Genomic DNA, 27,821 nt, shown 5'->3' with positions numbered 1-27,821 from the left:
CGTGCTGCCTGGCGCCATACCGGGACGTCCGCGTCTCCCCGGCTCGCCGAGGCCCCGTTGGCTTCTCAAACACCTGTTGCGGGCTGGCAGACCTGAGGTCCATGGGAACTACGGCTCCCATGAGGCCGTGTGTCCACGCAGGCGCGTCGGCTCCAGTCCTTGTGCCTGGCCCCATTGGCTAGCTGGCTCGGCCGGGAATCCTGATTGGCCAAAGTTCCTGAGGCGACAGATTCCGGAAAGGGGACGAGCAGCCAATATGGCGGCGGAGCGCAACGCGGGGCAGCAGCAGTCGCAGGAGATGATGGAGGGTGAGCGGCCCCTGGGGGCGGCTGGAGAGCGACGGGCGGGGACCGGGCCCGCGCCCTCCCTTGCCCCAGAGGAGCTCGGCCTGTGACCACAGCGGGAATTCCTGACCGCTGCCAGGCGGGCTGACCCGGGCGGGGGCGAGGCTTGGAGCCCCGCAGCTCCGGCCGGAGGTTGGCCGCGGCCAGGGAAGGGCTAGCAGTGCGGCGCTAGCCCCCTCCGGGATGGGGCGGTGGGGACCGGCAACGGTTGGCACCTAGCCACGAAGGTCGGAGATTGACAGGCAAGGGGGCGGGGAACGGCCCTTCATCAGCTAATCGGGAAACTGAGGCACCAGGCGCGGGAACCTGCGAAATCCGTAGTTTGTTCACGTGGTGCGGGTAGAGAATTGTCTGTTCTAGAAAGCCAGTGGGTTGGGGCAAAAGGATGGATGACAAGTAGTCCCGGAGATTGAGTTACACAGGCAGTGCCTGGTTGCTAGGCTTTCGTGGTCTCAAAAGGACAATTTCAGCTTTCTCCTTTTCCACTGTGTTGGAATTAGTATGTATTTATGTACGCGTATGTATATATTGTACACATGCATGAGTTTGTGCATAATTGTGTAAAGATAAACTCAATATGTGCATATAGACTCACGCACACCCACACACTTAGCTCGCTGTTGGAGTCAGACAGAGTCCAAGTGTTTAAGTCCTTTGAAAGGCTCCACTATTTCCGTGAGTGGTACACACCTCAAGAAGTGTAATCATTCTCACTTGAGAAAAGCTCTAGGGAAGAGGATAGCACAGCTGGGAGAGGATGTACAAAAGAGGAGGGTGTTGTGTTTGAGAGTGGTGTTGGCTTTTCGGAGTGAACTGCATGTTGAAGGATCACTGTCAGCCAGGTTGGGGACTAGGTTGAGTGGGATGGGAATGGAGAAGATCAAATATCAGTCCAGGAAAAGCCAGTCGAAAAGGAAAGGAATGGAGATGAGGGTTTGACCAAAAGTGGTAGTTGTATGTGTGCAAGTGGAGGGTGGGCTAATGACGCTGGCCATAAAGGGCCTTTCAGAAGTCATGCTAGGGGTCTTTTCCACTCTTGAATCTTTTCTAAGGAAGGAAGTGCCTCTTCTATTGCTCTCTTACCCAGCTCCCTTAGCCCACTCCTCCCTCTTCCTCTGTTTCTGTTTCTCAGTAAAGGGCAAATATAAAAGCCAGGGTTTTCTGCCTTCCACTCCCACATATGTCATTAGCAGCTCTGACACTTCTGCTTCAGTAACTCCAAGTATTCAACACATCCTTTATTCCCACCACCAGTACCTTAGTACAGACCTCTATAATAGATTCTGTCACCTATTTTCCAGTCCATCATACCCAGTCATAGTCACTTTCTTACATGCTGATCTTCTATGCCAGACTCCAGACTCTGTTGTCCTGATAAGAGACACAGGTTGCACTATGGCTTTCCCTCCTCAGGGAAGTGCACAGCTGTGACCTAGAATTTGTCCTCTTATACCCAGACCACAGGCTGCCCTTTGTCTCATGGTGACTTATTATATTCTACTGCATGCCATGCATGTGAACCATTGTACCCTCACTTAATCCTGACAGCAACTCCGAGGCATAGGTACTTCACTCATTCCTTTCTACATGTGTGGAGACTGAGGCTTGGAAATGAAGAAGACACAGATGCAGGAAGAGCTGTGGGTATTCCACAAATATTTCCCAAGTCAAAGATCAGATTTGGGTTTTAGAATCAGATTGGATTCTCTGGCAGTGGAGGATAAATAGGAGAAGACAAGCAAAGAGAAGCCAGTTAGGAGGCAGATTAGGAGCCCAGGCTTTAGGTTGTAGCTGACCAAGGCAGTTGCTGTATGAAAGAAGAGGAGATGGAGTTGTGGCTGAGTTAAGGCAATTGCTGAGTAGGGTGTGAAGGAAATTGGAGTTGCAGGAATTAAAGGTGGATTTTAGAAGGATTTATTCAGGATCCCTTCCAGACTGTGCAAGGAATAGCAGGAAAAAATATAAAGATAAAACAGGACTTTTTTTTGCCTTTAGTAGTATACTCCTTTGTAGAAAAGTCAGTCAAGAAGAATATTCAATGTGGTTAATAATTCCAAGTAAAGCTACAGATGACTGGGCTTCTGCGTGAGAATGAAAATACTTAGTAGCAGAGGCCAGTAAGTTAAAAAGGAGACATAAAGGGAAGAGAAAGGAAGGGAGGAGGGTACTTAATAATTTGATATTGTATATATGTAAGTACAATGATTGTGATGGGGAGGTAATATGATGGAGAATGGAATTTCAAAGGGGAAAGTGTGGGGGGTGGGGAGGGAGGGAATTACCATGTGATTTTTTTATAATCATGGAAAATGCTAATAAAAACTTTAAAAAAATAAAAAAAAAAACAAAAAAAAAATTCCAAGTAATGTGTGAGAGCCTTGGGCCTTCCAGACAGACTTCCAAAAGAGGTCATGAAAATATTATGAAAAGGGATAATTATTTAACGCCTTTACCAAAGAGTTGTTTTTTTTTCAGCCTGCCACATTTAGCCATTAATTTATTCATAAACTCAAAAAGAAAAAAAAAGTTTCAACCTGCCCTGAAAATCTTTGTACTGCTAACACTGTTTGATGACCTTTAACATCTGTGATGCTCATGTGGGACATTTAGCACATTCTAATCTTTAGTAGAGCTCTTCCGTGTCCACAGTCTGATTTCCTAGTCTTCATTCCTTTCAGAAACTGTAGGTTGAGCTGGTTTTCTTGGCCAGATGTATAGTGGGGCATCACTGAAGGTTTGTGGTCTTTCAGTGGTCCCCTCTGTGGTGGATGTCAGGTCAAAGGTGAGAGCTGCACGGGAGATACTTCACTGTGCAAAACCATCTTTCACCAGCCCTTGGAGGGCAGGAACAGCATGTTATTCACCCAAATACCCATGTGGCTTCCATGTTCTGCCCCCTAGTTTATGCCACTGTGCCTTAAATGGTACTGGGACATAGGAGACGTCCATGAACTGAATTCAGCTACCATTCAGAATGAAGTCTTGCAACTGAGTATTATATGCAAATTGTCACATAAAGTGGATGTGAGTTCTCATTTACGTGTGGGTTCAGTTGACAGGCGGGTTGAATCTGAAGAATCGGGTGATGAGGAAGGGAAGAAGCATGGGAGTGGCATCGTGGCAGACCTCAGTGCACAGAGCCTGAAGGATGGAGTGGAGCGGGGAGAAGAGGATCCAGAAGGTACTTGAATAGTTAAGAACTGTAAACTCACCAAGTGAGGGATGCATGGTGGTTGAAGGTGCTGTTATATGTGATGAGTCCTTAGGGTGGTGGTGTGTCAGTCCTGGGGAAGGACTGTTGTGTTCCTCAGAGATCCTCAGTGAGCTGAGCAGCTTGGTACAGCATGCTCTCTACAGTGTTGCCTTGGCCTCACTTATGCTTATGGATATAGTGTTGCCCAGTTCTGCTAAAGGCAGTGACCACTACTGGTAATGTTGACACTAGTATATCATCTGGAAAGGTCCAGAAAATGGTCTCATTTTCTGAGAGCTCAGAAGAACAAGGTTTGAAGTTGCTATAGTGGCTGACTGCTGGGTCCTGTGACATAGTAATGAGAAGTTATTTTTCACCCCACTTTGCCCATTTTTCCAAGCCTGAGGATCTGCTTTTCAAACATGAAAAAAAAGCTTCCTGTAGTGGTTTTGTAACCTCTCCAGTAATGGCCCATGTTATTTGCTTGCTTAGAAAATTAATTTACAGGGCTGGAGGGATGACTTTAGCTGTTAAGGCATTTGCCTGCAAAGCCAAAAGACCCATGTTCGATTCCTCAGGACCCATGATGCACAAGGGGGTGCACGCATCTGGAGTCCGTTTTCAATGGCTGGAGGCTCTGGCGCACCAATTCTCTCTCTCTCTCTCCCTCCCTCTTTCCCTGTCAAATAAATAAAAATATTTTAATTTTTTTTTAAAAAATTAATTTACATGGAAAAGAATGAGGAGAAGCATATGAACACATAAAGATGTCCAAATTAGTAGTAATGCTAGGGTTAAAACAAGCAAGTTTCAGGCTGGAGAGATGGCTCGGCAATTAAGGTACTTTCCTTTAAAGCCGAACAACCCAAGTTTAATTCCTCAGTATTCAAATAAAGTTAGGTGCTCAAAGTGGCATATGTATCTAATACTCATTTGCAGTGACTAGAAGCCCTGGTGCACCCATTTCTCTCCCCACCCCTGTTCCTCCTGCCAGGTGTGGTGATGCACACCTTTAATTCCAGCACTCAGGTGGCTGTGAGTTTAAGACCAGCCTGAGACTATATAGTGAATTCCAGGTCAACCTGGGCTAGAGCAAGACCCTACCTCAAAAAAAAAAAAAAAAAAAAAAGCAGAGCTGGGTGTGGTGGCATATGCCTTTAATCCCAGCACTCAAGAGGTAGGAGGGTCACCCTGAGTTTAAGGCCACCTTGAGACTACATAGTAAATTCCAGGTCAGCCTGGACTAGAGTGAAACCTACCTTGGGGAAAGAAAAAGGCAAGTTTCTAAGCAGTATGGATGCTAAATTCTAATTTGTAGTTTAAAAATAAGTATGTAATTGTACCTGCTTACAAAAGATAACACATGAGCATTGCTGAGGGTCTTTCTAAACAGATACAAGAATAACGTCTGCCTCCTGCATTTTCCAGGTTTGTATGGATTCAGATATTCATCATGTACTACCCTTTATAAAATAAATTTATAGAAACATAGCTAATCTTTAAAATAGCATTGTGCTCTGTGCCAGCAAAAATGATTGGTAACTATGGTAACCAAATTTTAAGGCAAAAGGAGATTACCACAAAAGTACCTGACACAGTTTGGAACTTCAGAGCTCATATTCTGGAAGTGACGTGGGTGGATAAAACGAACAGGAGCTGCTGTCATCATTTGAGTTAGTCACAGAAGGGCTCAGATCTGTGCTACTGAGATAGCGAGCAACCTGGAGAACTTGGGAGTTGGAGCAGCACTGTGCTCTGGTCTTCCTTTTTCCATCTAACAATGTTTTGTGGTGGGTCATTGTAACGGGACTCTAATGCATGGTAGATGAGGAAAGTAAAAGGCCTGTGCCTGTCAGAGGGCCCTGCTACAGGGCAGGCTAGTTGGACTGGAGCCCTGCTTATCTAAACCCCAGGCTGTTCCCTCCAACAACTAGAGCACAGTAGCTCTCTGGGAACATGTGTTCTAGTCCTAGAGAAGCTGGGTCTTCTTTCACTTTTTTTCACTCCTACTTTCACTTAATTCTAACCAGAACAAGTTCAATGGTATCTTGTACATATTAGGCAAGCACTCTGTTGCTTAGCTATATTCCCAGCTCCTTAATTTATTTAACAAATATGACCATGATACATTCTGTAAGATGTTTTAGGTTGGTAACTTTGTTCCAGGTTATTCTAATAGAGGGAATTGTAGCCCTTGCTGGGTATAGGGCAAGAATGATCACTTGGGCTGCGAACCACATGTTTTGAAGAGCCTGGAACACCCTCCATGCCTCCTGCTGGCTCAGGATCACTGCCAGTTATGCCCCTTTTAATCTCAGAGTGTCCTGCTCTGGCCATCACTTACCTGGGCACTCGGCCTTAATTGTAGCACTTCTCCACAGCTTCCTGAGCTCATGGGCACTGAGTTAATGCTCTTTTGGAGATGGGGGAATGTTGTTCTGACTCTTGATTTTTCCTAGTTCCTTTCATTTAACTCTTAGGTTTTTTGGTATCCTGTGGGCAAACTATAGTAAACGATATTTTTTTTTTCCTGTTTGTTTTTGTTTTGTTTTGTTGAGGTAGGGTCTCACTGTAACTCAGGCTGACCTGGAATTCACCATGAAGTCTCACAATGGCCTCAAACTCACAGTGATCCTCCTGCCTCTGCCTCCTGAATGCTAGGATTAAAGGCATGCGCTACCCACACCGGCTTAATTTTTTTTTTAAGTTGTTGGTTGTTAACAGAAGAGTTATCATGAAAGACAGTGAATGTAACCATGTTGGGCATGACTTCTTTGTTAAGCTGGTTGGGTTTTTTTGTGGCCTCCAATGAAAGCAGGCTAACTTCCATATTAGCTACAACATATTTTGGGGGGAACCAGCCATGGCTAAGGTCCAGGGCTGCATGAGCTGGCTCCACTGCAGAAGCAAGCACAAATTTGGTCTATGAAAAAGAAGCACAGGAGAAAGAGCCCAGGCACAATTGTTAAAAATGGTGAGAAGTTCATGGGAAACCGAAGAGAGAGCATCCTGATACATAATGCAGAGCCAAGAATGGAAGAAGCATTGAGAGAGACAAGAAGCTTGTTTTCTCCCAACAGGAATATCCATTGAGCTGGACTTGGTGGCACATACCTATTATCAGAGTATGAGGGAGGCTGAAGCAGAAGGGTCAAGGGCTGAAGGCCAGAGCTGGGGAGATGGCTCAGCGGTTAAAGGCACTTACTTGCTTGCAAAGACTGCTGGCCTGGGTTCAGTACCCACATAAAGCAGATGCACAAAGTGGCACATGCATCTGAAGTTTTGTTTGCAATGGCAAGAGGTTCTGGTGTGCACATTCCCATTCTCTCATTCCCAAAAATAATTAAAAATGTTTTTAAGCCATATGTGGTGGGCTGAGGTAGGAGCATTGCCATGAGTTCAAGGCCAGCCTGGGCTACAGAGTGAGTACCAGATACCAGGTTAGTCTGAGGTAGAGTGAGACCCTGTTTTGGGGGGGAAAAAAAGTTCAAGGACAGCCTGAGCTATGTAGTAAGACCATGTCTCAAAAAAATAAAAGTGGAAATAAAAACCATCTAGACACACTAGATAGCCTTATTTGGTTACTGATTGGAATAAACTGGGGAAAGAAACAGTGACTGGCTATTTTTGGTGATAATGGAGGAAATACTCTTATTCGCAAAGTGCTGAAAGGGGCATGTGCATGCATCTTTGTATGCACATGGATATGTATATATGCATATCTGTATGTGTCTTCATTTCTTTCAGCATACATACTCAAATGGGTTTTGATGAAATGAAAAAGAAAGACTGATGTGAAATTGTCCACTGTGGCAGTGGAAGCAAATCGCAGCCCCCCTCTAGCACAGCATCTGACTCTCTGGAGTAGAGTAGTCCTCATAAAATCCAAGTGAGCTTCTGTGCTGGAATTAGTTCACCACGCTTCTAGTTGAGAAATCTGTTTAAATTATTCATCAAGACTTTGATCCTATCTGTGGAACTCTTCATTGTGTTTTCCTCTTAGCCAAGAGAAGCATCTGTACATGCTGGGCTACTATCCAAAGCAATAAAAGGCACATCCTGGAACTTGGTAATATGCATGATCTGTATTCAGATGGCCTGATTTATTGTCACAAGAAAGGGACAGAAGGCCAGGCACTTGGGAGGCAGAGGTAGGAGAATCACAGTGAGTTTGAGGCCACCTGAGACTACATAGTGAATTCCAGGTCAGCCTAGACTACAGCATCGTGACTCTACCTCGAAACCAAAAAAAAAGAAGGGAAAAAATACATGGATAGATAGGCTGCTGCCAGTATGCACTCCAGAAATTCCAAGGAGGCAGTAGTCATGCCTGTGACATGCTTTCTGGCAGTGATTGGACCCAAGCAGCCTCCTTCCTTCTCCTTTCCACCAAGAACTTCAAGCTGCATTTGGTTTCTTGGAAAGTTCAGAGGAACAGATGGAGACTTGGAGAATTTTAGCAATAGCTGAACTCAGAACGCTTGAAATAGTACACTACTAGAGTCACCCTTGGTGTCCCTTGCATTTGAATTAGCTCTGCTGAGCCAAGCATCTCCAATGCTAGGACAGAGTGGCAGCTTATTATGACAGCTGGGGCCACTGCCTCTTGTAAACAGAGTCCTGAATGAGCTCTTTTCCTTTTTTCAGAGGAACATGAGCTAGCTGTGGATATGGAAACCATTAGCCTGGACCGAGATGCAGAGGTAATGCTGCCTGCTTGACCCAGCCTTAAGGTGCACAGTAACAGACCATTGGCCAGCAGGTTCTCTAAAAAGGCCACCTCAGCCTCCCTTGGTTGGGTTGGTTTCCTTTTGTTGTCACTGTTTCTAATACCAGAACTTGAAATCCCATGTCTAATCACTGAGCATTGTGTGGCAGATGAGATACCTCTGGCTCATAAATTACATGGGTCCACTGGTCATGCTACACATGGTAACATCCTCATGCCCCTAACCTCTGTAGAACAACATGCATGTGGCCAGCTGCCGGCGGGCTGGATATAGACCGACTCCTGACTAGAGTCCTGTTATGAGCCTACAGTTGGTCAGTGATGATGACATGGTAAGAGTACATCTCCTTGAAGCCTAGGCTTATGTTATGCACAAGGGTACTGGGAGTCCAGAGAGAACAGTTATATAACAATCATGAGGGTCAGCTTTACATAAAACTAATAAAGCTCATAGTTAAACCTAAGAGCACCTAGCAGCTCATCCTATAATGGCTTCTGCCAGTCACAAATGGATCTGGCTCAGCCTCACATCCTCTCACTTGCCACCCTACCTAGAAGGCTCCTCTGGCATGTCTTGTCTCCACACAAGTCTCCAGGCACTCTGCTACAGCTGAGCAAGGTTTCCTCTCTTTCAGGATGTTGATCTGAACCACTATCGAATTGGCAAGATTGAAGGCTTCGAGGTACTGAAGAAAGTGAAGGTGAGAGAGATTCTGTCCTTATACACAAAGTGACTTGGTAATACCTGAAGGATGTCCATAGTCCTTTTTCCCATCCTATGGAAGGCGCTGACCTGCGCTCATCTCTGTTCTGAAGAGGGTGAAGAGGGTAGGTGTTTTCCATCACCAGGAGAGCTCAGCCTGCCTTGGCTCTGAGCCTTCCTCATTGAGATCTGGCAGTCTACTGTTCTTAGTTCACTGCAATTAAATTTGCTTCTCAATATGGAGCAGTCTTAACGGTTTCTTCATTCTGTCAGCCAAGCCCACACTGCAACCCCAGCCAAGGCTTCCTTCTCTAAGCAAGTGTGCTCAGTGTGGGGTCTGCTTGGCCTCAAAGGGGGCAGAGTGACACCAGCTTCACTCCTGCTCACCTGCATCTTGAAGATCAGCACCTTTCTAGGAAACAATAGGAGAATGGAAACACCTTCTCCTGGAAGGCAGTTCCTGTGTTCTCCCCTTGCCTGTGCCAATCCTTCTCTTCCCATCCCACAGACACTCTGCCTCCGGCAAAACTTGATTAAATGCATTGAGAACCTGGAGGAACTTCAGGGTCTGCGTGAGCTGGATCTCTATGACAATCAAATCAAGAAAATTGAGAATTTGGAAGCACTTACAGAATTGGAGTGAGTTGGGAGACCCAGAGGGGATGAGATGTGGGGTGGCTAGTCTCCAGAAAAAACCCCTACCAGGCCCTGGCCCTTGGGAGCTGCTGCTATGCAGAGTCCTTCCTACCCTGCCCCTGGTTCCAGGGTCTGCCCGCTGTGTCCAGGGCTCCAAAAGGGAATAGCAGCTTTTATAATGCCATTAGCTTGCTGGGCAGTTTTGCCTAGAAGGCTGGAGCCAGGCTTCTGGCTGAATTCCATTCAGGGATGATGTAAGAATTGGGGAGAGGAGCTTTAACCAGAATTTCCTATGTTTTTTGTTTGTTTGTTTGTTTGTTTGTTTTTTCATGGTAGGGTCTTGATCTAACCCAGACTGACCTGAAATTCACTATGTAGTCTCATGGTGGCCTCGAATTTACAAGCCATCCTCCTACCTCTGCTGGGATTAAGGGCGTGCACCACCACACTCAGCCTCAGAATTTACTTTTTTGACCTTTGAACACACTTGTTTGTTTTGTTCTTTGGGTGTTTTTTGTTTGTTTGTTTGTTTTCGATTTTTCAAGGTAGGGTCTCACTCTAGCTCAGGCTGACCTGGAATTCACTATGTCGTCTCAAACTCATAGCGATCCTCCTACCTCTGCCTCCCAAGTGCTGGGATTAAAGGCATGAGCCACCATGCCCAGCGGTCTTGGAACGCTTTTTATTTTATTTTATTTAAATATTTTATTTTTATTTATTTATTTGACAGAGAAAGAGGGGTGGGGGGAGAGAAAGAGAGAGAATGGGTGTGCCAGGGCCTCCAGACACTGCTAATGAGCTCCAGACGCATTCGCCCCCTTGTGCATCTGGCTAATGTGGATCCTGGGGAATCAAACCAGTGTCCTTTGGCTTTCTGGAAACTGCCTCAACCGCTAAGCCATCCCTCCAGTCCCTTTGAACACTTTTTTGATTTTTCGAGGTAAGGTCTCACTATAGCTCAGGCTAACCTGGAATTCACTATGTAGTCTCAGGGTGGCTCGAACTCTCGGCAATCCTCCTACCTCTCTGCCTCCCGAATGCTGGGATTAAAGGCATGCGCCACAACGCCCAGTTTCTTTGAACACTTTTTAAACCAAACAATCAGCAGTATTTCTGACTGAAGGATCAGCTTTACCTGGACTTCTGTTCATTTGGTGCTTGTTGATTTTTTTTTTTCCTCCAGAGACAGAGTCTTACATAGCCCAGATTGGAATTGAGCACTCTGTAGCCAAGGATGGCCTTCAATTCCTGATCTTTCTTTCACCTCCCAGTCTTGGCATTATGGGCATGTGCCATCACTCCCAGTTGCTTGTTATTTGTGTGTGTGAGCGCCTGTGCGCATGTGCTACAGCATGCACGTAGAGGTCTACGGACAACCTTAGGGTGTTGCCCTCTCCTTCCAGTTTTTTTTTTTTTTTTAATTTAAAAGTTCTCATGTATTATTTTTTTAAACAACCCCCCATTTTTTTAATAATTAACAACTTCCATGATTGTAAATATCCCATGGTAATTCCCTCCCTCCCCCAACTTTGCCCCTTGAAACTCATCATATCCCCTCCTTCTTTCAATCAGTCTTTCTTTTTTTGGGTTTTTTTTTTTTTTTTTTTTTTTTTGGTTTTTCAAGGTAGGGTCTCACTCTAGCCCAGGCTGACCTGGAATTCACTATGGAGTCTCAGGGTGGCCTCGAACTCACGGCGATCCTCCTACCTCTGCCTCCCGAGTGCTGGAATTAAAGGCGTGCTCCACCATGCCCGGCTACAATCAGTCTTTCTTTTATTTTGATGTCATCATCTTTTTCTCCTATTGTGATGGTCTTGTGTGGGTAGTATCAGGCACTGTGAGGTCATGGATGTCCAGGCCATTTTGTGTCTAGAAGAGCACGTGTAAAGGCATGCACTACCACGCTTGGCAGGTTTTTCAGTTTTTATTCATTAGAGAGGGAGGGAAGAAGAGAATGGGTGCTCCAGGGCCTCTAGCCACTGCAAACAAATTCCAGACACATACGCCACCTTGTGCATCTGGCTTATGTAGGTACTGGAGAATTGAACCTGAGTCCTTTGGCTTTACAGGCAAGTGCTGTAACTGCTAAGCCATTTCTCCAGCCCCCTGTTTTGATTTGAATTCAGCCCTATTCAGGTCCCTTCTGTTTGCAGTGCCTGGTGCTAGGTCCTGCTGTAGACACTAGTGTAAATGAAACCTAGTTTCTGCCCCTTAATAGAGCCCTAGTGACAGTGTCTGGAGCCTGCAGGCTGCCCTTGCAGCTCTCAAAGTTCCAAACAGCCTCACATTTGCACAGGATAGCCTTGGTGTGAGACAGATAGTAACACAGTCACTGTCAGATCCCACCCTACGGTGACTGTAAATCCCCAGTTTGGTGGTAGGGTATACCTTCTAAGGAGGATTCTGATTCCTATGCAGCCTTGTATATATTCAGAAAAATGTTTTGCTTGTTCATAGGATTCTAGATATTTCTTTTAATCTGCTGAGGAACATTGAAGGGATTGACAAATTGACGCGGCTGAAAAAACTCTTCTTGGTCAATAATAAAATCAGTAAAATTGAAAACCTAAGCAGCTTACATCAACTGCAAATGCTGGAGCTGGGATCTAACCGCATCCGGGTAGGTATAGAGAATGTTCACATGCCTTGGGAACAGCTCAAAGGCATGTGTGAATCCACAGTGGTACCTGTAGTGTGTGTGTTTGGCTAGGTAAGAAAAAATGCTAACTGGAAGCCAGTATAAATAAGACCATGAGTTCACACTGAGGTCTGGTCTGGCTCTACACTTAGCTTTCATCTGCTCTCTATCTATGTCATGGTCTTGCACCAAGCTAGTCCCAGCTGTGTTCTGCAAGGTGAGCCAGCAACCTAGTACTTTTCTGTAGAACTTGCCATGGTGGTTTTCAGCTCCTGCCAGAGATGAATTTCAGGAGCACAGCAGAATGGTCAGTTGCACTGACTGACTTGGTAGCTGATAAGCGAGTATATTGCTGCTAAGTAACCAAAACCTCTGGGCTGGGCTGGGCTGGCCTTTCCATCTCTTAGAATTGTACCCACCAGGACTGTGGCTGCTGTTCTCCAAAATCCATTTGATTTTGAAAACATGGGGCAGAATGAAAACTAGCTACTTATTTTAAAAAAGTGTTGTGGTGGTCCATAGATGCCAAATAATTCCTTTACCATCTGACTAAACTACTGGGCAAAAACCTTGTCTGATTAAGGGATCACATAGGTGCTAGCACTGGGCAGGGGTCTGCCAGGCAGAGGAGGGAGGGTCCCCAAGGACAGGAGGGAGGGTTTTGTCAACTAGAATACTATTCAATCCTAAGCATGACATCCTCTTGGTGTCATGGCACTGAGCCTTTTGCCCCATTCTCACTGTGTCATAGCACTTTGAATAGTGTCTGAAGCAGGTGTTTCCATGCATACTGTTACCTATCCTAGTTCCCAAGACCTGGCAGGGTTCAAAGCAATGGGTTCAGTAGAGGAGCACATGGTAGCAGCAAGTAGAAGCAATGGAGAATGGATGAGTACCCACTCTCAGGATACTCATGGACATCCTGGCATCTAAAAGACCTAGGTCAGAACTCCCAGCATCTCACTTGCATAGTAGCCTAGGTTTGGTGGGGGGCGCTTTTTAGCAAATACTGTGTCAGGTAACATAATACCTCAGTTTAGAGAAATTAGCTAGTCTATAGACTTTTCAAATAATCCCAGAGCTGTGAAGATGTGAGGGTTGGGAGTGAGCCCAGTAGATAAGGTCTTGGCTCAGCCTGCGCTAGAGTGACCTCGGGGAGCAGGAGGGAGATAGGGTCTTGGCCCCTCCAGCTTCCTTTTTTAATGTACTACATTTAGGGGAGATTTCATTGGAAAATTCCCAGAGTGTATAAGGTTGTTCAACATTACAGGGCTGTGGTTAGATTGCCTTGTCCCACAGCCCAAGCACCTGTCTTACCTGGGAAAGTTGTTGGCCATAGTACCTTTACTGATGCAGCTTGCTGGCCACAGCTTGAATGTTATTCCATCTTTTTTGCAGGCAATTGAAAATATTGACACATTAACCAACCTGGAGAGTCTGTTTCTGGGGAAAAACAAAATTACAAAACTTCAGAACCTGGATGCTCTTACCAACCTGACAGTCCTCAGTATGCAGGTACCGGTCTTCCCCAGAGCCTGTCCCCTTGCTCCCAAGGAACTGCACCCACCGTCCCTATTCCCAGCTTCCGTCACTCTGTTCATGATTGCCAGTGTCGACCATCAGTGATGAGCAGTTAGATCTACAGCATTCTCCATACACATACATGCCAAATAAAAATTTGTTCTATGTAACTTAGTTTTATTTTACTTTAAAAATTTTATTCCTACTTGGGAGGCAGAGGTAGGAGGATTGCTGTGAGTTCGAGGCCACCCTGAGACTGCATAGTGAATTCCAGGTCAGCCTGAGCCAGAGTGAGACCCTACCTTGAAAAACCAAAAAAAAAAAAAAAATTCCTAGTCTAGAGGGATGGCTTAGTGGTTAAGGCATTTGCCTGCAAAGCCAAAGGACCCAGGTTTGGTTCCCCAGGACCCACATTAGCCAGATGTACAGGAGAGCATATGTCTGGAGTTTGTTTGTAGTGGTAAGAGGTCCTGGCGTGCCCATTCTTTTCTCTTTCTCTGTCAAATATATAAATAATAAAGTGCTTAACACTGAACAGTCACTTGTTCTCAGCACTTTGACAAGTTAAAAAAAAAATCTCGTTCCTGCCAGATGTGGTAGCACACACCTTTAATCCCAGCACTCAGGAGGCAGAGGTAGAAGGTTCGCTTTGAGTTCAAGGCCACCCAGAGACTACGTAGCGAATTCCAGGTCAGCCTGGACTAGAGTGAGTTCCTACCTCGAAAAACCAAAAATAAAAGAGAGAGAATCTCATTCCTTTTCCTGTTGTTAGCAGTTAGGTAATGAGATGACTTTCAGGGCCTTCTTCAGGAGAGTGAGTTCATGCTCTGTGCTGTTGACGTGTCTGCTCAGTGATGGAAGCTCTTCTTCCACATTATACACAGAGCACAGACCCTGTGGAGCTACAGACTTGGAAACAGTTCAACATGGGAGTGTGTGTAGGCTTGTGTTATCTTTTGTTGACAGCAAATTAGTGGAATGAGACCCTGAGAGGAAATACAACTGAGTATGCTGGGAGATATGATTTAGCAGGTCTAACTGACTGTAGATAATAGATACAGGGAACTGCTTGGGCTTACAGACTACTTTGGAGAAGGACTTCTTCCAGTCTAATTAAGTTGTGATATATTCTAAAAGAAAAGAGAATATATTTCAAAAACAATTACTGCTCTTGATGTTTTAAAATGGTTAAATTAATTCAAACAAACCTTCCTCAAGTACATCTAACTAAAGTGAGATTTTTCAATAAAATAGATAAGCCTGCTAACCCGGGTTTGATTCCCCAGTACCACCATAAAGCCATATGCACAAAGTGGCACATGTATCTGGAATTCATCTGTAGCAGCAAGAAGTCTGACACTCATGGTCCCTCTTTCTTTCACAAATAATTAAATAAAATAACTTTAAGGGGGGAAAAAAGCCTTTACCTTCCATGCATAAATTTCATTCAGCCCAGTAAAACACACTCAAATGCTGGATCCCTTTTTCTCTACTTGAGTCCCAGTCATAAGCACATTTTAAATGAAATGCCTGTTCTTAGGACTTTTCAGCATGAGAGGAAAGCTTGTTTCTAAAGCCATTGTGTTTCTTACTGTCTGTGTGGCTAATAACTCTTGGTTACTTCCACAGAGTAACCGGCTGACAAAGATCGAGGGTCTGCAGAGCCTGGTGAACCTGCGGGAACTGTATCTCAGCCACAATGGCATCGAGGTCATTGAGGGCCTGGAGAACAATGTAAGCACCTGTTGGCCTGTCTTGGGGGAGCACTGGAAGGGGAACAGCTGACAGCCAGTGCCCTCCAGGCCTGGCCTCAGGTGACACACTGCCTCCTGGGCCTTATTGTAGTTTGTGTCATCCTGAAAATGGTGGAAATTTCATGGGATGAAAGCCACGGCCCTTTGCCCTAGTGTGTCAATGGGCTGCCATGCTTTACCCAGTCGTCATGTGGGATTTCAGCACAGATGTCCACAGACATCCTCTTAGGGCAGTGGTCACTGCATGTCCTGTAGGCCTTATGGAGGATTTGAGAAATTCTTCCCTGCCCCTGTACCACGTAAGTACCTGACATCAATGGATGTCTCTCTCTTCTCCCCTACTGGCCACTCAGCTTTCTTCCCTACCTCAGCCCCCACTCCTAACCTGTGGGGCTGCAGGCCAAGCTCAGCTCTCAGCTGATCAAAAGGAAGCACTGTGGCTGTGCTCTCCCAACTCTTCTGGGATCCAGAGTGCTGGAGGTCTCCTCCTCCTCTGCCTGTTCCACCCATCTCATACAACCTTAGCCCTCCCACTCTAGAAGAATTTCTCACACTGATAACCTCTAGCCCCGGCTGTGTTTCCTTTAAATAGGAATTAAGACAAATAAAATGTTTTTTCCTAATTTAATTTTACTGGGGTTTTTTTTTCACAGTTTTGTTAAATTGCCAGCTAATAAGCAGAGAGATCACTTTTTTGTTCTTCAGTCTCTTCATACAGCCTTTTGTCCTTTGTAACTCAGCCCAAGAGCATAGTTTATCAGCATGCATAAGAAATTTTGGGAAGGCTAGAATTTGCCTATGGCAGCTTTGGTCACCTTCCAACTTGGCAATCAAATTAAAATTTTGTAAAACCAGCATGTTGGGATTATAAGCATGAGCCACCACACCTGGCTGACATTAACAAAACAAAAACTGGGGCAGGAGAGATGGTTTAGCACTTAAGGCGCTTGCCTGCAAAGCCTAAAAACTCAAGTTCAAATCTCCAGGCCTCACATAAGCCAGATAACACAGTGACGTGAGCACACAATGTTGCACATACGCACAAGGGGGCACAAGCATGTGGAGTTCATTTGCAGTGGTTAAAGGCCCTAGTTCGCCCATTCTCCCCTCCCCCCACCTCCTTATATCTCTCAAAAAATAATAAATTTTTTAAAAATTGAGCTGGAGAGATGGTTTAACAGTTAAGGTGTTTGCCTGCAAAGGCCAAAGACCCAGGTTCAACTCAGAACCCATATAAGCCAGACACTCAAGGTGACATACACACAAGCTGTCATGTGCACAAGGTGGTGTACGCGTCTGGAGTTTGATTGCAGTGGATAGAGGCCCTGCCACACCAGTTCTTTCTCTTTCATTAAAAAAAAAAAAAAGAGCCAAAGCCCAGTGTGGTGGTGCATGCCTTTAATCCCAGCTCTTGGGAGGCAGAGATAGGCGGATCACCATGCGTTCAAGGCCACCCTGAGACTACATAGTGAATTCCATGTCAGCCTGGGCCAGAGTGAGACCCTACCTCAAAAAAAAAAAACAAAAACTGGGTGTGGTTGCTCACGCCTTTAATCCCAGCACTGGGACACAGAGGTAGGAGGATCTCTATGAGTTCAAGGACCCCCTGAGACTACATAGTAAATTCCAGGTCAGCCTGGGCTAGAGTGAGACCATACCTCAAAAAGCCAAAAAAATAAATAATAATTTTTAAAAAATAGAGCTGGGCATGGTGGCACATGACTTTAATCCCAGCACTCAGGAGGCAGAGGTAGGATGAACGCTGTGAGTTCGAGGCCACCGTGAGACTACATAGTGAATTCCAGGTCAGCCTGGGCTAGAGTGAGATCCTACCTTGAAAAGAAAAAATTAATTAACAATTTTTTTTGGTCATGGTGGCACATGCTTTTAATCCCAGCACTTGGGAGGAGAAGTAGGAGGATCACAGTGAGTTCAAGACCACCCTGAGACTACATAGTGAATTCCAGGTCAGCCTGAGCTAAAGTGAGACCTACCTAGAAAAAAAAATTAACCCTCAGATATGATAGCAGTTTTAACTTCGTTTGGTAAAACATTTTTCATTCAAATTTGTTACCTTATAAAAATAAAATAAAACCAGTATATGAAGCCAAATGCTCTATGCCTATAACCTTAGCACTTGGGAAGGAGGGAGGAACAAGAGTTCAAGACCAGCCATGACTACCTAGTGAGTTCTAGGCTAGCCTGTGCTACATGAGGTCTTGTCTTAAAAATTAGGGCTGGGGGTCTGGAGAGATGGCTTAGCGGTTAAGCGCTCACCTGTGAAGCCTAAGGACCCTGGTTTGAGGCTCAGTTCCCCAGGACCCACATAAGCCAGATGCACAATGTGGTTCGTGCATCTGGAGTTAATTTGCAGTGGGTAGAGGCCCTGGTGTGCCCATTCCCTCTTTATGTGCGTGCGTGTGTGTGTGTGTGTCTGCCTCTTTCTGTCTCTGTGTGTCTGTTGCTCTCAAATAAATAAATAAATAAAAGTAAACAAAAAAATTAGGGCTGGGTCCAAGCATGGTGTTGCACACTTTTAATCTCAGCACTTGGGAGACAGAGGTAGGAGGGTCACCATGAGTTCAAGACTACCCTGAGACTACATAGTATATTCCAGGTCAGTCTGAGGTAGACTACATAAAACCCAACCTCAAAAAAAAAAAAAAAAAAAGAGCTGGAGAGATGGCTTAGTGGTTAAGGTGTTTGCCTGCAAAGCCAAGAGCTTAGGTTTGATTCCCCAGGATCCACGTAAACCAGATACACAAGGGGTGCATGCGTCTGGAGTTTGTTTGCAGTGGCTGGAGGTCCTGGCATGCCTATTCCCTCCCTCCCTCCCTCCCTCCCTCCCTCCCTCCCTCTCTCTCTCTCTCTCAAATAAATAATTAAAAAATTAAAACACATTTTTTAAAAATTTGGGCTGGGGAGATGGCTTAGTTGTTGAAGGTACTTACCTGAAAAGCCTGATGGCTCAGGTTCAGTGCCCCTGTATCCATGATGTAAAGCCAGGTGCACAAAGTGGCCCATGCATCTAAGTTCGTTTGCAGTGGCAAGAGACCCTGGCACACCCATATCGACTCTTTCTCTTTCTGACTCTTTCTCTGTCTTTCTTTCAAATAAATAAAATATTTTTAAAAAAATTAAACCAGCATGTGAGCTCTTACAGTACAGAATCAGAGTTGAGGCCGTCCTGTTGAAGAGGCAATAGCTGTGGCTTAGGTAGCAGGCCTGTGCAGAAGACCTTGGGGCCAGGGAGGATGTGCATAGCATCTGTCTCCCTGCATTGCTCTCCACAGGAAGCACAGCACCCACTAGGAGACTAGCACTTAGCAGTATGGTTCCAAAATGTAACAGGTCTGTCTTTAGTAGCCCTTTAGGAAAGAAGCAAAAATGCAGAATCCTACCTAGACATGTCATAGGTTAAACTCTATCATTCCTAGACATCTGAACCAAAGAATAGAAAAGGTGTTATAATAACTTATTATAATATTCAGCATGATCACATGTCTTTCCTCTGGGATTTTTTTTCAACTAGTTATCAAATACATAACCTAATTTTCTTCCAAGTATCTCTTGATCAGGAATTTATTTATTTAGGGTTTTTTTTTTTTTCCAGTTTTTCAAGGAAGGTCTCACTCTAGCCCAGGCTAACCTGGAATAAACTGTGTAGTCTCAGGGTACCCTTGAACTTACAGCAACCTTTGCCTCTCATACTCATATACCTCTGCCTCTCAAGTGCTAGGACTAAAGGAATACACCACCACACCTGGCTCCTATTTATGTATTTTGAGGGGGAGAGGGAGAATGGCACACTAGGGCCTCCAGCAACTGCAAACTCCAGATGCATGTGCCACCCTGTGTGCCTGGCTTATGTGGGTACTGGGTAATCAAACTTGGGTCCTTAGAAGTAATACATCAGGGCTGGAGAGATGCCTTGGCGGTTAAGTGCTTGCCTGTGAAGCCTAAGGACCCCGGTTTGAGGCTCAACTTCCCAGGACCCACGTTAGCCAGATGCACAAGCGGGCGCACGCGTCTGGAATTCGTTTGCAGTGGCTGGAAGCCCTGGCATGCCCATTCTCTCTCCTCTCTATCTGCCTCTTTCTATGTCTGTCACTCTCAAACAAATAAAAATGTTAAAAAAAAAAATAAAAAGAAGTAATACATCAGGCTGGAGAGATGGATAAGCTGTTCAGGTGCTTGCCTGCAAAGCCATAGGACCCAGATTTGAATTCCCAGGACCCACGTAAGCCAGATGCACAAGATGGTACATGTATCTGGAGTTTGTTTGCAGTGGCTAGAGACCCTGCCATGCTCATTCTCTCTCTAGCTGCCTGCACCCCCCCCCTTCTCTCTCCAACAAATAAAAATCTAAAAAATATATTAAAAAAATAAGGGCTGGACAGATGGCTTAGCACTTAAGGTGCTCGCCTGCAAATGCTAAGGATCCATGTTTGACTCTCCAGATCTCACATAAGCCAGACACATGAAAGTGAGGCAAGTGCAAAGTTGCACATGCCTGCTAGGTGACGCAAGCATCTGGAGTTCAATTGCAGTGGCTGAGGCCCTGGCACGCCAGTTCTCTCTCTCCATCTGTCTGTCTCTCAAACAAAATTTTAAAAAGATTTTTTTTTTTTTTTTTTTTTTTTTTGGCCGGGCATGGTGGCGCACGCCTTTAATCCCAGCACTTGGGAGGCAGAGGTAGGAGGATTGCCATGAGTTCGAGTCCACCCTGAGACTACATAGTGAGTTCCAGGTCAGCCTGAGCTACAGTAAGTCCCTACCTCAAAAAAGAAAAAAAGAAAAAGAAAAAAAAAGATTTTTAAAAAATTTTTATTAACATTTTCCATGATTATAAAAAAATATCCCATGGTAATTCCCTCCTTCCCCACCCCACGCTTTCCCCTTTGAAATTCCATTCTCCATCATATTTTAAAAGATTTTGAAAAAGAGCTGGGCGTGGTGGCGCACGCCTTTAATCCCAGCACTTGGGAGACAGAGGTAGGAGGATTGCCATGAGTTTGAAGCCACCCTGCAATGACATAATGAATTCCTGGTCAGCCTGAGCTAGAGTGAGACCCTACCTCGAAAAAAAAGTTTTTTAAAAAGGAAAACTAAGTAAAATAAAAATAAGAAGTAACATACCTTTTTCCTAAGTGGCAAATGGCCTGTCAGAGTTCCACTTACCAGCCTGTCCCTCCCCAACACCCTGTGATACCTGTGTCCTTGTGGCATTGACTCCTCTATGCCTTGGACTTTTTCTTTTCGTGTCTAAAACACTTGGCCCTTGACCTGAGTATTGCTTGTCATCATGGAAAAAGTTATGACCTGTGGGTGCATGCACTACCCACATTTCCCATTCTTTTTTTTTTTTTTTTAAGCAGTTCTTGCTGGCTTGCATTCTATAACAGCAGAAGCAGCTGCCCCACCTCTCACAGATCCAAGCATAGAGAAGCTACCACCCAAAAGCAAGCAGGCACACTTCGGGAACTGCAGGAAAAGCTCTCACACTGTGTATCTTTAGACTGGAATTCCAAATCCACCCCACACCTCAGGGCTGGACCCTAGGATCTTCCCTCTGCCCACAGCGACACCTGCCAGACAGTGGTGATCTAACAAGCTTTAATAAACTTTTTTTTAACATATATTTTATTTATTTGAGAGAGCCAGGTGTGGTGGCACACACCTTTAATCCCAGAACTCGGGAGGCAGAGGTAGGAGGATCACCATGAGTTCAAGGCCAGCCTAGGACTACCTAAATGAATTCCAGGTTAACCTGGGCTAGAGCAACACCCTGCCTTGGGGGGAAAAAAGTATTTTTTTTTCTCAATTTTTATTAACATTTTCCGTGATTATAAAAAATAACCCATGCTGGGCTGGAGAGATGGCTTAGTGGTTAAACGCTTGCCTGTGAAGCCTAAGGACCCCGGTTCAAGGCTTGATTCCCCAGGACCCACATTAGCCAGATGCACAAGGGGGCACATGCATCTGGAGTTCATTTGCAATGGCTGGAGACCCTGGCGTGCCCATTCTCTCCCTCTCTCTCTCTCTCTCTCTCTCTCTCTCTCTCCCCCTCCCTCCCTCCCTCCCTCTCTCTGTCTGTGGCTCTCAAATAAATAAATAAACAAAAATTTTTTAAATAAACCATGCTAATACCCTCCCTTCCCCCACTTTCCCCTTAGAAATTCCATTTGCCATCATACCCCTTCCCCATCCCAATCAGTCTCTTCTATTTTGATGCCATGATCTTTTCATCCTCTTATAATGGTCTTGTGTAGGTAGTACCAGGCACTATGAGGTCATGGATACCCAGGCCATTTTATGTCTGGAGGGAGCACGTTGTAAGGAGTCCTACCCTTCCTTTGGCTCTTACATTCTTTCCACCACCTCTTCACATTAGACCTTGAGCCTTGGAAGGTGTGATCAAGATGTTGCTCAGTACTCCAGTCACTTCTTTCCAGCACTATGATACCTTCTGAGTCGTCCCAAGGTCACTGCCATCTGAAAAGAGAAGATTCTCTACCCAAAGTGAGAGTAGTGGTAATATAAGGGTATAAATGCTAAGAAAAGTGCTTCCTGGGCAGTTTGATAAGCATAGTATTTACATTTATCCAGACATCAGCAGATGTTATACCCCTGGGGCTCATGACTACCCTTGTTTTAAGTTTTCAGTATAGAAGTATTTTTTTGAGAGAGAGAAAGAGGGAGAGAGGGAATGAGCACACCAGGGCCTCCAGCCATTGCAAATGAACTCCAGATGCATGCGCCTCCTTGTGCATCTGTCTTACGTGGGTCCTGGAGAATTGAATCAGGATTCTTTGGCTTTGCGGGCAAACACCTTAACTGCTAAGCCATCTCTCCAGTCCAGCTTTAATAAACTCTTGAATGTATTGGAGGACATCCATTCAAAACTACCACAGTGTACAACTGGATCCCTCAGGCCAGAGAGATTGGGGACCAGTCATGAAAGCCAGCACCCACTACCAAAACTCTGCCTAATTGCTGAGCCTCTGCTTGGACCTTACAGACTCAGATCTATGGTATGTTTCAGATGCATCTGTTTTGCCAGTTTCCAGACTTAACACACAGGAAGCACAGAGTGCTGAGAAGAACTGCCATTAGTGAGCCTGTCTTGCCTCAGCCCTGCCACTGTATCCCCAGGTTATCTACAGTGCCTTCCTCTGTACAGTTCTTTTGGCTCTGAGGCCCCCTGCACTCCTGTTTGGCCAGGTACCCTGTAAGCATTACGTGCTTCGAGCAAATAAAACTGAGACAGCAAGATACAATGGTTAGAAGGAGTTGCCTGTGTCTTGCATGAGACATACCACGACAACTGTAGCTTCTGAAGGTGACACCTCCATCTGTGCACATCTGTGACTTGTCACAGATGGCATGTACACCTTCTGCATTAGTGCTACTAGGCCAGGTGGGAGTGGTGCTATAGGACCCTCAATGGACATGGAAGTCGTAGCCATGTCCTGAATTGACAGAGCTACTGCTAGGTGCTTAGGTATTCATGCTTTACTTTCCTTTTTTAAAATTTCCATTATAGCTTGCGAGAATTTAGAATCAGAATACCAGAAATACAGTAGAAAATAGAATAAAGTCTGGGACCATAAGTCAATCATAAATTCTGGGAGGGCTTATAAGTTGAGGAGAGCAGACCTCAGCAAGTTGTAAGGGGTTCCCATGGAAATTAGAAAAGCATATCATTGGTCTGTTAACACTGGCAAGCAGCAAGCACTGCAAGCTTTGACGGACTTAATTTTCACCATGAAACTATTCTATTAAAATTTGAAACTATAAACTGTAAAACATTTTCTTACACTTACCATAGTCATGATCATTTGGATCATGAAACACATTTCTTGGATCCTGCTGGACACCAGTGAGCTTCGAGACATGGTCCTCAGCATCTGAGGTTTCACTTGCCCTCTCACTGCCATCAGTTCAAAGTCCTAGCAGGCCACAACACTGGTCTCTGTAGTGCCCGGGACTTCCTAATGTTCCATGGAGCTTTATCCCAGACAGCATGGCCTCTGGTTGGATGATGCGCTTGTGCCAAGTACTTCTGCCACCTCTACCATGTGCCTGGCAGTGTTGCACTAAGCCTCAAGCTCCTTGGTCCCACTAAAGGGAGGAATTCCATTGAGAGTATTATTTGGTACTGTGTTTTCGCATGGTGGGCACTAAAGACATTGCTATAGTTGTCACCTATTCTTCAAAGCCTGGGTTGGCCCTAGAGTCATCATGGGTCGCACAAGGGTCCTCAGTAGACAGACAGCTTGGAGACTAAACAAATCCCAAAGAAAATGAGCTTGATGAGGTTATAAGCAAAAATACTGCAAAGAAGGTAGGTCATGAGGTTCTCTCAAGAACCCACTTCCATACTAGCCAGGCCTGGTGGCACATGCCTGTAATCCCAGGGACAGGCAGATCTCCAGGGCTCTCTGGCCAGCCAGTCTAGCCTAGTTGGCTAGCTTCAGGCCAATGAGAGATCGTGTCTCAAAAACATCATTTTCTCTCTATAACTGCCTTTCAAGTAAATAAAATATTTTTAAGGTCAGGGTGCTGGAGACATTGCTCAACAGCTAAGGCGCTTGCCTGCAAAGCCTAAGGACCGGAGTTTGACGCTCCAATACTCACATAAAGCCAGATGCACAAGGTGACATCTTGCATTTGGAGTTCATTTGCAGTGGGTAGACGCCCTAGCACACCCATTCTCTATCTGCCTCTTTCTCTCTCTAATAAATAAATCAATTTTTAATAAAAAAAAAAAAAAGGTAGATTACCTTAGCCTGGACAGCATTAAAGCTGACCAAAGACAGACGAGTGACTCACCTTCAGTCTCAGCCCAACTCCACATTGTGTGTGATCACACATTTGAACTGCAATAATCCAGGAAAATTTGTATTTCCTATTTTAGAACAAACTCACCATGTTGGACATTGCATCAAATAGAATCAAAAAGATTGAAAATATCAGCCATCTAACAGAACTACAAGAATTCTGGGTAAGTTTTATACTTGCTGGGATTAATAGCATTTTGGCTAAATTAGAGTCCTTTGAACAAAGCATGGAAATGAGTGTCAGTTCTCCAGTCCTGGAACTCATCATACTGAGCGAGCCAGGCACATGGGTAGGCCTTCCTGTGCGTTTTGCCTGTGGCCTTGCATCTCAGATCAGCAGCATCCACAGACCTGATGAGCTTGTAAGAAGTACAAAGGCTTCCCACTTCTTCCAGGGGTAGGCTCTGTACTTTGACCAGATTCAGGGTGATCATGCACATATGAACATCTGAGAAGCCCCGGTTTCTATATGACTAAGCCCTGGAGTTATTATTTGACTAAATCATTTGACCATAGTGGAGGAGCAACTAGCTTCAGCACAATAGGAGGAAAATTGGGCCAGGGGCCATGACTGAGTTGATGAGAGTGCTTGCCTAGTACTGAGTTTGATCCCTAGCACTGGAAAAAACTGGATATGGTGACACATACCTATAATTCTAGTTCTCCAGAAGGTAGAGGCAAGAGAATCCAGAAATTCAAGTTATCCTCAGCTACATAGTGAGCTTGAGGCCAGCCTGGGATACATAAAACCCTGTCTTTAAAACAACAAAGCCAGACATGGTAGCACACATCTTTAACCCCAGCACTCAGGAGGAGGAGGTAGGTAGGAGTGCTATGAGTTTAAGGCCACCCTGAGACTACATAGTGAATTTCAGGTCAGACTGGGCTAGAGTGAAACCTTACCTCGAAAAACCAAAATAAGCTGGGCTCGGTGGCGCATGTCTTCAATCCTAGCACTTGGGAGGCAGAGGTAGGAGGATTGCTGTGAGTTTGAGGCCACACTGAGACTACGTAGTGAATTCCAGGTCATCCTGAGCTAAAGTGAGACCCTACCTCAAAAAAAAAAAAGAAAGAAAGAAAGAAAGAAAGAAAGAAAGAAAGAAAGAAAGAAAGAAAGAAAGAAAAGAAAAATAAAAACAATTTCTTTTGAAGTAGAGTCTCACTCTAGCCCAGGCTGACCTAGAATTCACTATGCAGTCTCAAGCTGGCCTCAGACTGACAGCAATCCTTCTACATCAGCCTCCCAAGTACTGAGATTAAGAGCATATGCCACCATGCCAGGCTGTTCTTTTTATTTTTACCTATGTTTTATTATTTATTTATTTGAGAGAGAATGGGTACACCAGGGCCTCTAGCTGCTGCAGATGAACTCCAGATGCATGCACCATCTTGTGCATCTGACTTATGTGGGTCCTGTGGAGTCAAACCTGAGTCCTTTAGCTTTGCAAACAAACATCTTAACCACTGAGCCATCTCTCCAACCCTCCAAAAAATGTTTTAAGAAGAAATGTTAGATGGGTTTCTGTAGTTAGCCATCCTAGAACTTGCCTTGGATTTGTGTCATGGCTCTTGCTGTGCCTTTGAGAGTGGTGCTGTAGATACCAGATATAGGAAGAGGTCTTTGTGCCCCCACTGAATGATTCCAGTGCCCCCATCCCAGATTTGGGGATTGCAGGTCCAGGGCTGACCTCTAAAAACTTTTTTCACATGTGTCCCTAGATGAATGACAATCTCCTAGAGAGCTGGAGTGACCTTGATGAGCTGAAAAGTGCCAGGAACCTGGAAACAGTATACCTGGAGCGCAATCCCCTGCAAAAGGACCCACAGTACCGACGCAAGGTCATGCTGGCCCTCCCCTCTGTGCGGCAGATTGATGCCACGTTCGTCAGGTTCTAAATCCTTGCTCTTCACCTGGTCCCTCTCCTGGAAAGAACTTCCCAGCCACGGTTTTTTAATCCACCTATTGCTCCTGAAGTCATCACTATAGCAACAGTCACAACCCAATGGCAATAACAAGGCACTGGCGGTAGCTGGCATGTGATGCTGCACACCACTTGGAGATGCCAACACTATTAAATCTTGCCACGTGGTCTTCCTGGTAAATGGTGACAGTTATTGTAACCATGGAGAGCATGCAGGACATGTTGCTTCCATTCATTCTTCATGTCTGTTTTTTTCCCCATTGGGAATTCTGGACTATCCAGCAGGCCCTCAGGTCAGTTTCAGGGTTAAAGCAGTCACTAACCCACAACAGCACACTTTTGAGTCTTTCAGACCAATTAATGCCAATTTGGGGGGAAATTTTAGATATATTTTTTAAAAACAAGTAAAAGATGGTCCATTCCCAGATGCTGTGGTCGTCAGACCCAAGTGATGACTGAGCACACCAGGAATTATGTCAGCTTCCACATGTATTCCTCAGCCATCGCTTCTGCCTCAGATGGAGCCTGTTCCTAGTTGTGGGTGAAGGCTGATGTGTGGAGAGGCGCATCCCACATCTCCCAACTATGCTGAACCTAAGTGAGTCTCAGAGAATAGAGGTGTGTCAGCTCTTGTTCACTTGTCACGTGGCCTCCCATTCCCATTATCCTTTGGCCTTATTTGTATATGAAATTTACATTTGTGGTCACTTGGGCTGGAATTTACTGCTACAAGGCCATTGTCATCTCTCAGAGCCTCAGAGTTCCTCTTTTGCAGAATGAGGACTGAACTTTATGGTCACCAAAGTCCCCTCTGCTTCCAGGTATCTGGAGCTGCACTGTTCAGAGCAAGGCCACCTGCTGCTACACGTGGCAATTTCAGTTCCATTTTAAACTCTTTGAACTAAAAATTCAGCTCTGCGGCTTGCACTCCTCACACTCATGTCCTGAAGCCATCATCATAGAAGGTTCTGGATATCACTGCTCTAGACTCTTCAGTGTCACTGGGACAGTCTGTCTTGGGAGCTGGGATGCATGGTCAACTATCAGGGAATTTGTGATGTCACAATGGTTGACCTAGGTTTTAATATCCATTGCCTCATTCTGCCTCATTCTAATCCTCACCAGAATAAATTGTGTGATCTGACTCTGTGAAACATCTCTCAAGAAAGCTCTTAGCAAGGAAGGGTGGATGGGGCAGTATGTGGCCCGGCCTGATATTGTGCCAGATGCCATTTGCGTGAGGTTAAGAAAAAGACACTTTCAGACACATGAAGGCCAAGATGTGGATGCCCCTAGTGCAGTCATTCACAGCAGCACAGGGAAAAGCGATATAGAGGCAGCAGTGGTCACCAAAGCCAGCAGTACCTTCTTGAGGATGCTTCTGCCATGTTAAATTGTAGGAAAGTCCTTAGAGCTAAACAAACTGAAGAGAGGAAAAATGTCTCAAATCAGTTCCGGGAGCTGAGGAGTTAATTCAGTTGGTAAAGTGCTTATCCTGCAAGAATGTGGACCTGAATTTGATCCCAAAGAACCCATAT

The 27,821-nt window shown here is 45.2% G+C and overlaps 1 protein-coding gene across 2 annotated transcripts; it reads left to right on the top strand.

Annotated features, from left to right (window-relative positions):
• Nucleotides 1-168: 168 nt before the first annotated feature.
• Nucleotides 169-27,427, top strand: Ppp1r7 (protein phosphatase 1 regulatory subunit 7). 2 transcript variants are annotated; one of them, XM_004667817.2, is made up of 10 exons: nucleotides 169-308; nucleotides 3,397-3,525; nucleotides 8,185-8,240; nucleotides 8,902-8,967; nucleotides 9,478-9,608; nucleotides 12,063-12,225; nucleotides 13,642-13,758; nucleotides 15,394-15,498; nucleotides 24,439-24,525; nucleotides 26,081-27,427. In XM_004667817.2, the coding sequence occupies exons 1-10, from the start codon at nucleotides 257-259 to the stop codon at nucleotides 26,255-26,257; spliced, it is 1,083 nt and encodes a 360-aa protein (XP_004667874.1). In that variant the 5' UTR covers nucleotides 169-256; the 3' UTR covers nucleotides 26,258-27,427. The 2 variants fall into 2 exon arrangements, with proteins under 2 accessions (XP_004667874.1, XP_045002613.1); XM_045146678.1 differs by lacking the exon at nucleotides 8,185-8,240.
• The last annotated feature ends 394 nt before the right edge of the window (nucleotides 27,428-27,821 follow it).

This window comes from Jaculus jaculus, chromosome 4 (genome assembly GCF_020740685.1).
Source record: "Jaculus jaculus isolate mJacJac1 chromosome 4, mJacJac1.mat.Y.cur, whole genome shotgun sequence".
Lineage (NCBI taxonomy): Eukaryota > Metazoa > Chordata > Mammalia > Rodentia > Dipodidae > Jaculus > Jaculus jaculus.
This window is presented reverse-complemented; position numbering and strand designations above follow the sequence as displayed.

Bases quoted from the DNA above. Each gene is read 5' to 3' on its own strand.
- Ppp1r7 (XM_004667817.2), top strand. From the start codon at position 257: ATGGCGGCGGAGCGCAACGCGGGGCAGCAGCAGTCGCAGGAGATGATG. The intron at 309-3,396 runs GTGAGCGGCCCC...GTGTGGGTTCAG, and splicing joins GTCGCAGGAGATGATGGAGG to TTGACAGGCGGGTTGAATCT. The intron at 12,226-13,641 runs GTAGGTATAGAG...TCTTTTTTGCAG, and splicing joins TGGGATCTAACCGCATCCGG to GCAATTGAAAATATTGACAC.